The 12,491-nt window shown below is 38.4% G+C and overlaps 1 protein-coding gene across 3 annotated transcripts in view; it reads right to left on the bottom strand.

Annotated features, from left to right (window-relative positions):
- PIG-N (Phosphatidylinositol glycan anchor biosynthesis class N) overlaps positions 1–12,491 on the bottom strand; it is a 64,007-nt gene that overhangs the window by 48,045 nt on the left and 3,471 nt on the right. For all 3 annotated transcript variants that reach the window (XM_053787413.1, XM_070092253.1, XM_053787414.2), the window contains one exon: positions 5,411–5,642. In XM_053787413.1, the coding sequence (XP_053643388.1) occupies positions 5,411–5,642 (232 nt within the window). The remainder of the gene's footprint in view (positions 1–5,410; positions 5,643–12,491) is intronic.

The following is a 12,491-nucleotide window of genomic DNA, read 5'->3' as shown; positions in this document are numbered from 1 at the left end:
GCGCTCCGAATGTAGATCTACGTTTTTTTTTTACATGCTTTCAAATGGAGAAAATCAAGGTCGGAGCGCTACGCACATAAACATAGATCTACATTTGGACAGTTTAAGGGTTAAATAATGGTTTAGTAAACTTCCTTTTGTACTGGTGCATATTCAACCTTTTAAAATTAATTTTTAAATTAATAATTTCAAAATTTACCACAAAATGACAGTAGCTACTAAATATACATATATGGAAGCCTTGCCAGGCAATTATTTTTTATCTGAGGGGGCTATTATCCCATTCAAAGCATCATCAAAAACAAAGATTGGTCCAGCCAATAAATTATTTTACCAAAAAACAAAAAAACATTTTGCCAAATACTGTATTTGAAACTGGTGAGCTACATACCTCTAAAAATGAGAGGAAAAACAGAAAAGCACTCAAGTCAAACTCGTAATACTGAGATTACCCTTCACACCACATTTAAGACTGCAGACAATGAACACAAACAATGATGGTACTGACAAACACCTCACAAGTAACACAAATGACATGATCAAACCAGCACTGAAGAAAGAGTGGCACCAATACTGCAACCCTGGTACCCAAAACCATACAAGATCTCATCAGACTATGATACAATAGCCATAGAAATTAAGTGCTTGAATCTACCCCATTCCATGTGCTAGATGCAACAAATGGTACAATGTAAAAACTTCATGCATCATCAACACCAGAATATTAGATTGCCAATATGCTTATAGGACCCTAACACCAACAATGCAGGTATCATCCAGTAAGAACAACATTCACAACTTATTTTATGGACAAATGCAAAACTCATCAGCAGACAATAAAACAAGATGCCTAGATGCAAAAGTTATTAGTACACAAAAGTACCACTGAAGAAAATCAAGGTGCCCTTAGCACCACTTAATCATTATTGCAACTCACGTGACCTCTTACTTGTTTGAGAGTAAGCGATATCCCAGCCCATCCTGTGGCAAGATCCTCACCTGCAACCCAGGGACCTGACCTACATTAAACATGTCACAGATTCATGATCAGGTAACATTTCAACCCACCACTAACAGCAAGACCCCTCACTTCTGAGCCTGGGCTCTGACCTATATTATGCTCTTCAATAGCTTTTCACAGTACCTTCTAGCATTTGTGTGTTGGATGTATCATCATGACTTAAAAATGCTCTTCTCAGAGCAAATTTTCAGGAGAAATTAGGAGACAGGATCAGAGTACAGATGCCTAAGTTACCAACTGGATCATGTGTGGAATGGGAATTGCCAGAGAGACCCAAGAAAAGGCATACCCTTGGAGAAGACATGATACCATCCTAGGCAATCAACCAAGTGAGAGCCTCACTGAAGGAAGGCAAAGCTGATGGAAGACATGTCAACCTCCACTCAAAAGCATCTCAATGTTAACTAGACAGGAAAGACTTAATTCTTGTAACATAACAGAGAAACACAAATGTTAAATCTTCACCTGAAGAGGTCTGCAGTGGACAAGAACTGAACCTTTCAGTGATAATGATGAGCCTCTCTTCTTGATGCCTTGTTCTCTGAAAACATCGTAATGAGAACCCTGTGTTACTAAAACTATAATGATCAAAGAGCTGCTGACAGGAATGCCTCTAGAAGCTAAGCCCAAATGGAGCTCAGCTGGTCATCATGGTCTCAAAACCTGTTGGTGCCCATGGTAGATCCCTACCCCCTGCCCCAAGAGCTAAATAATAAGCCTGACTTTTTAGGCCCCTATAATTAAGTACAATATAGGTGGGACTTCCCCACAACCCAAACCAATTACATCAATATCAAGCATAATTGCCTAGCATCCTGAACATCTACCAGGTCATTAGGTAAGACACATATGCAACAGTTAGGTATCTTTATTTAGAAACGTTTCGCCTACACAGTAGGCTTCTTCAGTCGAGTACAGAAAAGTTGAAAGAAGCAGAAGAGACTTGAAGATGATGTAATCAGTCCATCACCCTTGAAGTTTTGAGGTGGTCAGTCCCTCAGTCTGGAGAAGAGTATTGTTCCATAGTCTGAAACAATATGGAGCTGAAGTGACAGGATGGAGCCTTATATACTGCCAGGTGGTTAGATGTAGGCTTCTATCAACTTTCCTGTACTCGACTGAAGAAGCCTACTGTGTAGGCGAAACGTTTCGAAATAAAGATACCTTTTTTTTTTTTTCAACAAGTCGGCCGTCTCCCACCGAGGCAGGGTGACCCAAAAAAGAAAGAAAATCCCCAAAATGAAAATACTTTCATCATCATTCAACGCTTTCACCATACTCACACACTATCACTGCTTTTGCAGAGGTGCTCAGAATACAACAGTTTAGAAGCATATACGTACAAAGATACACAACATATCCCTCCAAACTGCCAATATCCCAAACCCCTCCTTTAAAGTGCAGGCATTGTACTTCCCATTTCCAGGACTCAAGTCCAACTACTATATGAAAATAACTGGTTTCCCTGAATCCCTTCACTATATATTACCCTGCTCACACTCCAACAGATCGTCAGGTCCCAAGTACCATTCGTCTCCATTCACTCCTATCTAACACGCTCATGCACGCTTGCTGGAAGTCCAAGTCCCTCACCCACAAAACCTCCTTTACCCCCTCTCTCCAACCCTTTCGAGGACGACCCCTACCCCGCCTTCCTTCCCCTATAGATTTATATGCTTTCCATGTCATTCTACTTTGATCAATTCTCTCTAAACGACCAAACCACCTCAACAACCCCTCTTCTGCCCTCTGACTAATACTTCTATTAACTCCACACCTTTTCCTAATTTCCACACTCTGAATTTTCTGCATAATATTTACACCACACATTGCTCTTAGACAGGACATCTCCACTGCCTCCAACCATCTCCTCGCTGCTGCACTTACCACCCAAGCTTCACATCCATATAAGAGTGTTGGTACTACTACACTTTCATACATTCCCTTCTTTGCCTCCATAGGTAACGTTTTTTGACTCCACATATACCTCAACGCACCACTTACCTTTTTTCCCTCATCAATTCTATGATTAACCTCATTCTTCATAAATCCATCCGCTGACACGTCAACTCCCAGTTAGATACCTAACTGTTGCATATGTGTCTTGCCTAACAACCTGTCGGTATTTTATACCATTTTAATGTTCACTCTGTCAGACACTGCAACACAAAGGTATCTTGGTACAGATCTGAAATCAACTTGGACAACTTCTACTAGCGAGAATGGCTGGATTTGAGAGGAACCTGACCTCCCAACGACTTCTTTCTTAATTCTACTGGTAGCCTACATCTCACCACCTGGCGGTATATAAGGCTCCATCCTGTCACTTCAGCTCCATATTGTTTCAGACTATGGAACAATACTCTTCTCCAAACTGAGGGACTGACTACCTCAAAACTTCAAGGGTGATGGACTGATTACATCGTCTTCAAGTCTCTTCTGCTTCTATCAACTTTTCTGTACTCGACTGAAGAAGCCTACTGTGTAGGAGAAAAGTTTTGAAATAAAGATACCTGACTGTTGCACATGTGTCTTACCTAACAACCTGTCGGTATTTTATACCATTTTAATGTTCATCTACCAGGTCAGCTGAGAGGAAACAAAGTTCTCAAAGAAACACTCAAGATAAACCCCTGTATTACCCTAGAACTAGAATGAAGGACTACAGGTAGCATTGGTGGAGTAAAAAGTGACCTTAAAAGACTAAGGAGGAAGACTGGAAACTAAAACAAGGCCACTGCTACTTCAACTACTGTTAGATCTGGAAACCACAAGAATCTCCTGTAAAGAATTGTACAAGTTGGAGGGATCACCCCAGAGGAAGTCAAAACCACACAAAGCTATTATACTGAATCACAGAGGCTTGTAGAGGAAGTACAATAAACCATCTTTCATGCCTCTACCTATTATATTTCCACCTGTTTGCAGTTCATTTTTTGTATCTATTTGCACCTTTCACGGTGACTCTACCCACTCCAACATGGCCAACCATTGCAACATCATAGGCAGGCCAATTCCCCTCTCAAGTGCCTCAGGCCTCTTTTGTTTCATTGTAAACCTAGCTTTCTTTACACCCACCTATGCCACTATGGACACGTAATATAGGATTACTCTCGTATCGCCCCATGCTGTGTCTGGATATTATTCATGGTATGAAAAAGGAACTCTAGTGTAGGTGAAAGTGCCAAGAAACTATGCCTCTAGTGAAGAAAACAGAGGTAACATGTGAGTGCACATGTGAGGGAATCAACAAATCGTTTAATTCAAGACAATGAGAAAATAAGAGCTTGTATCATGAGTAACCCAAATTATGCTGATGGCTATGATGAGAGAGAGGATACTTCACTGTGTGACTTCAATTTCCCTCCTCTAAGGGCACCTCACTGTATATGAAATGTCACCCATTGGTATGGTGCATCACAAACAAGGCCAGTGATAATTTTCTATCCAGTTGCTCTGGCAGATCAAATGTAACTTGCTTACATCCATAGTTCTGGTTAATTCTGATTTATAGTAAGTTAATGAGACAGAAAAGTACAGCATAATCCAAATAGGTAGTACAGTATTTTAAGGTGAGGAGAGGTGTGATTGGGGCCTGAATGTGTTCCCAAGTCACTGGAGCCCAACCACAAATGGGATTTGTCTGGTGACACAAATATTAAAACCATATTGTAAAATACTGTATGTAAAATTAGACACATGTGCAACTCTTGGGTATCTTTATTGAAGAAACGTTTTGCCACAGTGGCTTCATCAGTCCATACAAAGGAGAATGGTGAAGAACAGGAGGAGTTTGAGGTAATCAGTCCCTCAGCCTAGAGTCGATGTGGTCAGTCCATCAATCTTAAAAAGAATACAGCATATCTGCAGAGTAGCAGCTTATATACCATAGGCAGGAGAGGTGCAGCAGTCATAGGTGGTTGCACATGTGTCTAATTTATCACCGTGTTGGTTCTCTGAACCATTCATCTACAATCCTGTCTGACACTGCAACTTCTTAGGATCTTAATACTTGAGAATTTTTCGCTTGCCTAACCCTTGGGCACGATCTACTTCCACATTGGTCAAATGTAATACCACCTACGACTGCTTCACCTCTCCTGCCTACGGTATATAAGCTACTTCTCTGCAGATATGCTGTATTCTTTTCAAGATTGATGGACTGACCACATCGACTCAAGGCTGAGGGACTGATTACCTCAAACTCCTCCTGTTCTTCACAATTCTCCTTTGTATGGACTGATTAAGCCACTGTGTGGCAAAACGTTTCCTCAATAAAGATACCCGAGAGTTGCACGTGTCTAATTTATCACCGTGTCGGTTCTCTGAACCATTCATCTACAGTGCTGTATGTAAATATTCATTATTTACATAAAATAAATAACGTACTCTGAATGTGGCTTGTGGGCATGTCCATTGGTGTCAAGCCCTAGAAGATGAAGGAAGAAAATATTGCGGTCTTTACGGATTTGCTCAAGGAGCCTTACATCTTCTGAGGCCTCTTTGAAGAATTCTCTCACATGCTCAAATACCCATTTATCCAGTTTTGAAGCATCACTGCTGGCAAAATCCTCTTCTTCAGCCTTATACATAAATGTTTCTATATGGCCTCTTTCAGCACCTATAATGAAATAATATTTGTGTCAGTTATTTATTATTTAATATCCCAAAAGAAGCAAATATTGTTTCATTTCAACTGATTGCTGTCTTTGCTATTATAGTACGTGTATTCTGAGCATAATGCTTACTCTGCAAACGAATAAAATTTGATGGAAAACTTACAGAATTATGCATGCACAAAGTTCATAATCTGGGAGCAATTTACACATCAGCAATTCTACCCATTTTAAGCCATATTCTAAGTCAATTCCATTGCTGCATTCTACCTAATTCTTAGCTATTTTGCTAGTATGCTCTCTGTTCTATAAAGTGCACAGAAATTGGTAATTTGGCCAACTTTACATAAAATTAAAAAAAAAAAAAATAGTGCGCAAAATAAATAATATAGACATTACTGGCATGTGTCATACTTGTTTTCTGTAGGTGTGCCTATCTTTCAGGGATATTGAGAATTTCTTGGAAGATGTTGTATGATGGGTAGTGGTTATACTTTATCCTCCCAATAAGGAGGTTATGGGCGAGCTTTTGCATGGTTTACTTCATAGTGGGGCGGACAATGGCATGGAAAATGACGGTCTTTTCATCCAGTGGAGGGAACTGGTAGGTTGGTACTGGCGATTCTTAGGTAGGGATGCAGTTGATTGATGGAGAGTGCTTTGTAGGTACTGTTTCTTGGCCAGGTTTGCTGGTTGTTTTTTGATTAGTCTGAATCTTCAGAATCCTAGTTGTCTGCTAAAACCTAGTATATACAGTGTCTGCTCTAATATAAATACCAAGGCATGTCAGAGAATGGAATAGCCAATCATCATTCAAGCTGCCCATTTTCTATAAGGTAGGGAGTGAAGAGTAGCACTTTTAATATACAAAGGCTGACTGATGGTAGTTTACATATGATTATTCAGTTATGTATAGCCATGATAACTTGAGAACACTAAAGAGCATCTTTAAGATTGTGATACAGGTCCTCCATCACAAATCCGGCAACATTGGGACCTGTAGTGTGCCAGATTACTGAGTTTGCCGGATTACTGAATGATTAGGTTAGAATACACTTAACCCGTAAACGGTCCAAACGTAAATATACGTTTTTACCGCTAGTGCCCCAAACGTATATATACATTTTATTTGTCATACATTCAACATTGCCACGATAAGCCTGAGTCGCCTAGACATGAGAGAATGGGTGTGTGCACTCACTGTGTGCCATATTAAAATAATTGGGGATCCCTGGGTACCATATGCTCTTTTTTCCTATTAAAAAAACAATTTTTTTTCTCAAAAAAGTTGGGGCACTATGGTAGAGGACATATATATACGTTTGGACCATTTATGGGTTAATAAAATTAACCAACTTGACTTACACAAAGTTCAGTGAACAAAAGCAAAAATCAAACATTTCTGCTACCTTGAGCTCAATTTCAAGGTACTTTTCATCATGAAACCAATCAATGTATTTTCCTTTCTATCAAATGAGACCAAAAAAACGAGAATACAACCATAAAAACCACACGAGAATATACCGCAAATAAGCAGCTAATGGCTGAGAAGTGAACTCCCTTATTTATCTTTTTTTTTTTTTTTTTTTTTTTTTTTTTTTTTTTTTTTTTTTTTTTTTTAGTCTTTGGTGTACATTGTACATTAACCCTTTCAGGGTCCGTCCCGTAGATCTACGGCTTTACGTTCAGGGTCCAAACCGTAGATCTACGTCATGAGCTCAGCTCACTCTGATAAACTGAGTGGTAAATTTGGGCCTAGATGTGAGAGAATACATCTATGTGGTATGTGTGCACCACATAAAACAAATCCTGCAGCACACTGTGTATAATGAGAGAAAAAAAACAGACAGTGATTTTCGATTAAAACAGCGACTTGCAGTGTTTTTTCGTATGTTTTTTATAGTTGTATTTGTGATTTCTTGGTCTCATTTGATAGAATGGAAGACATATCACAGAAATAGAGATAATTTTGATTAGTGTTAGCACTGGAAATGGCTTGAAACTGAGCTCAAAGTGGCGGAAATGTTAAATTTTTGCCGATGTTCAAGAGTAAACAAACGACCTCACACGTCTTATACACGCCAGCTGGTGGGTCTAATATACATTCACAAATGTGGTGATGATATTTATACAATTATTACAATATTGCATAACAGTAAATCTTCTATTTTTTGGTGTGAATAAAAATTCATTATGTGAATAAAAATTCAAAATGGAATTTATTTGTAAAGCCTCAAAACATAACTAATGAACAGAGGAAATGTTAGTTTAGTGCCAGGAATACCTACATTGTTTATTCTGGACCCTATTTTGAAATTGGAATATTTTGAACTTTGTGTTAAATTGGCCAAATTACCAATTTCCAGTCACTTTATTTTGTAGCTGAAATGGTTGACTTGGCGATTTCTTGTGCTCAATCGATAGAATAGAAGTAATACTAGTGAAATAGCTAAGAATTTGGTCGACTGGAATAATGTAATTGGCCTAAAATGGGAGTCAAAGTCGGCAAAATCGCCGATTCGTAAATATCGCTGACACATCAAAATTCACGAGAGCATAATTTCGTCAATTTTCCATCAAATTTCGTACTTTTTGTTTTATTACCTTCACAAAAAGATTCTCTACCATTTCATAAGAAAAAATAAAATTTTTTTTTTTTTTTTAAATTCTTGGACACTGGGGCACCACTTCAGATTTTGGCCTTGGACCCTGAAAGGGTTAAGAAGCATCTTTCCATCAAATATTGCCCAAGTTTCAATACGATAGCCCAACAAAACTGAGAAAAAAAAATATTTACCAAAAATCATATATGGCAAGCCCAAGCCAGGTACTGGAAATAAGTCACTGACTTTTTTTTGGGTTATCCTAGGTTCTCTATACATACGCTGCTATGTATGATAATCTACCTACATGTAACTGTATTTGTGTGTACCTGAATAAACTCACTTATTTACTTACTTCTAGTCTGTCAACTGAGTACAAGAACTCGCCCATTCACTTATTTCAACTACCCAATAAAGTGGTCAGAAATTGGCAATTTGGCCAATTTTACAAAAATTTCAACAGATGCCAATTTCAAAATAGGGTCCAGAATAAACAATGCAGACATTCCTGGCACTAAAATAACATTTTCTCTGTTTATTTGTCACGGCTCCAAGCCCCTCTTATATTACTCTTGCTTACCATTTGGAATTTTTATTCACACAAAAAATAAAAGATTTACTGCTATGCAGACTACTGCATTATTGTAACTGTATAAATAATGTCAACCCATTCTTGACTCCGTATTGGAATTTGGACTGGCAGGCGTACATGTATTAGATGGTGACTCTTGAACATTGCTAAAGAATCGAACATATCCCCTACTGTGAGCGCAAGTTTTCAAGGTACTTTTCATTGTGAAAGCAATCAAAATCATGTCTATTTCTGTAATATATCTTCCATTCTATCAAACGAGACCAAAAAACGAGAATACAACCATAAAAACCATATGAAAATATCCCGCTATGGGGCCGCTAATGGCCGAGAAGTGAACTGTGTTATTTATGCTCTGATTTCTTTCATTTTTGGTGTATGTTAAGAAGCATCTTTCCATCATACATTGCCCAAGTTTCATTAAGACAGCCCAACAAACAACTGAGAGAAAAAAAAAAATAATAATAATAATAATATATTTACTACACGTACATGTACATGGTATACAGGCCTAGCCGACATCAGTGACATACTACTATATAGAAAGCCCCCTTGTTATGCTAAGCATTTCAGGAAAATTAGGTCAGTGTCCCAGGATAAGACCCATACCAGTCCACTAACAACCAGGTACCCATTTACTGATGGGTGAACACAGACAACAGGTGTAAAGAAACACACATCCCTGGCTGGGATTCGATTCCCTGGCTGGGAATCAAATATTTACCAAAATCATATATGGTTAGCCCAAGCCAGGTACTAAATATAAGCCACTTTGACTTTTCTGGGTTATCCTAGGCCCTCTACACATATGCTGCTATGTGTGATAATCTGTGTAGAGAAAATAGCTTTTATGTTTCAGTTTTATGGTGCAGGACGAGTGTATATCACAGTTAGCCCTGTGCTATACTACATTTTCTTTAATATAAGCCCCCAAGACAAGGATAGAATGGTACTTGTATCCCATATCCTCTTCATACCTCCGTCAAACTGCTCAGTATTATGCCAAATATTATTCATTCCGGAGTATTTAACATGTTTTTATGTTATTTATATTGTTTATTATGTCATATTAGATCAATTGTGATAGGCAAATATGCCGTAGTGTTGATATTAGCATAATAATGAAGCATATTTCCCTGCATCAAGAGACTGAGCTCATAGCAAATGGCAGTGGCTTCAAAGCCACCTTATCTTTAATGGACAATGTGTAAGTGCTTTACACAACGAGAAGCATTATTTTATTCGTTGGAGCAATGGCTAGGGCTAAAAGTAAGCAGGTTATATCAATAAATGGAGAAAAAGAAATTGGAATGACTTATGCAGCAAGTAGTGCCACCAAACAGTACCCGCAGGCTGGTGAGGTGACCCTGGAAATTTGAAATTATGCTAGCCGAAATTAGTGCCGAATAACTGATGGAACCGGATGTCTGATTGCCAGATTTGTGATGGCAAACCTGTACAACCTTGGCTCTATTCAATGCTATAGTTATTTGTCGAATTTATCAACACCACCAACCACAACATAACCCCTGTAAAACATGCTGAATACTCCACATCAATCCACTCAACTCACACTGAACAGTGTAAGCAAAAAGAGCACCATGATTGTTCAAGGCAGTGAAACACAGATCAGTGATCTCCAACAACAAAGAATGTTTAATTAATAAGTGAGGTTGATCAGCAAAACTGTCAACACTGAAGTGCCATGCTATTTACTGCTGGTCACACTGTGCATGAGAGACAGTTTTAGTTTAATAAGTTCATTATGCACCCCATACCCATCCTGTGGGCGGTAGTCAAAAGATTACAGAGGTACATAATTGGTCCAGGGACTGGACTCCAAAGTTTTGATAGCTGAGCAAGTTACAGAGGTAATGAACTCACAATTTACAAAGGTAATGAACTCACAATTTACAAAGGTAATGAACTCCAGGTAGGTCTAGTCACAATCATGACAAGTTACAAAGGTATTTACAGATTACAGAGGTATGTAATGGGTCCTGGGACTGGGCCCCCAAAGCATGAGAGACAGAAAACACAATTTGTGTGTCAAGCAAGGTGCATGTATACAGTCATCCTACAAATTATTGTAGGTTTGAATCACCCAACATTTTTACCAATGAGTAATCAGTGAATACATTCAATTATTCAGTCATCCCTAAACTGAACTCTGTATTATTCAGTTTCCAGTTTCATGGAACTTCTAGGCATGTAACCTGTGAATCTAGAAGGCTATCACCATTCTCACAGGAGGGAAGAAAAAGTATAATAGCTGCAGAAACAAGTGAGAATTCTCCATGATGAGTTGATATCAATGGCAAAATAGTTGTGCATGCTTGTGTTTGAGCTGGATGCTAGTGCACATAAACATGGAAGGTACACAAGGCACACTCAAGGTACATTCTCCACTGCTTCAAATTATAATTGCTCACTGTGTTACTCCCCTAGCCTCAGAACCCCCAAAAGTAAATCCTCAGAGTACAATAAATTCTCATATTTTAACGCAAATATTTTAATGCAAATGTTGAATAATATATATTTGACATAAGTATAACCTATTGTATAATTAGTGCAACCTGATCAAACTATGATTTGTATGTCTAGTGTTAAGTAATCTGTTAAGTCTGGACTGCCCGTAATGCCAAGGCATGATAGTGGCTCTCTTTGCACTACAAATCATTGTAAACCCTCGCTGTAAACTACCTATGTATATATACTTCCTACAATATGTCAACCACATTGTAAACTTGCAAGGAAATAAAAAAATCTAAATCTAAACTGGGCAATAAACTGATCAGAAGTTACACATATAGGAGAGTATTTCTAATGTGATTCATGGAAAGACATGATAGAGGATGTAGCACTTCACCTTCTACATGCTTTTCTTGAGGGGAACTGGGTCTTGCAGCTATATGCTGTAAGAACAATAATCTCATGGTGTTGTGGCTACAATAAGATGAATTATGCTAGGCAAAAGTCTGTGCAGCTGGCTCAAATGGAAACTCTCCCAGAGAATTATCCTGATGTGCATGCATTCTTTAATAAAGAACAACCAATTCTTGGGACTGATGGCCAGCACAATCTCTTTGGGCATATATCTGAGGATTTAAGATCCCTGGAGGCAAAGCCCAATTCAGCCTGAAAGCAAGAGCTATCACATGGTATATACTGCTTAACACCTAAGCATGGCAGTGTATTTCTAGGACAGCTATGAGACATAGTGTAATGTAACAAATTAGATATTCATCATACAGAGCTACAGTAGCCAAAAAGACGAAGCAGTGTCAGCAGTTGTTGGCCTAATCCAAGACTGGGTTAGCCCATTTGTAAATAAATTGAACCTCATTAGCTTTGAAAAAATGTTTGCTATAAAGCTTTTGCATTTCCACATGTGTGACAAATATATTTACAGTAGACCCTCAACCAATGGCATTAATCCATTCCAGAGGGCTTACCGTTGGTCGAGATAATTTTCCCCATAAGAAATAATGGAAATAGAATTAATCCGTTACTAACATCCCAAAGTCTGAAATTTTTTTTTTTTTACATGAAATAAACAATAATTAAATGCCACTTACCTTTATTGTGGAGTTGTTGATGAGTGATGTGCCAGCAGCAGGGGAGATTCAGGATTGTCTATTGCTTGAAAGGAGAATCCC

This window comes from Cherax quadricarinatus, chromosome 39 (assembly GCF_038502225.1).
Source record: "Cherax quadricarinatus isolate ZL_2023a chromosome 39, ASM3850222v1, whole genome shotgun sequence".
Lineage (NCBI taxonomy): Eukaryota > Metazoa > Arthropoda > Malacostraca > Decapoda > Parastacidae > Cherax > Cherax quadricarinatus.
Note: the sequence above shows the minus strand (reverse complement) of the source record. Positions and strands in the feature narration are given on the sequence as shown.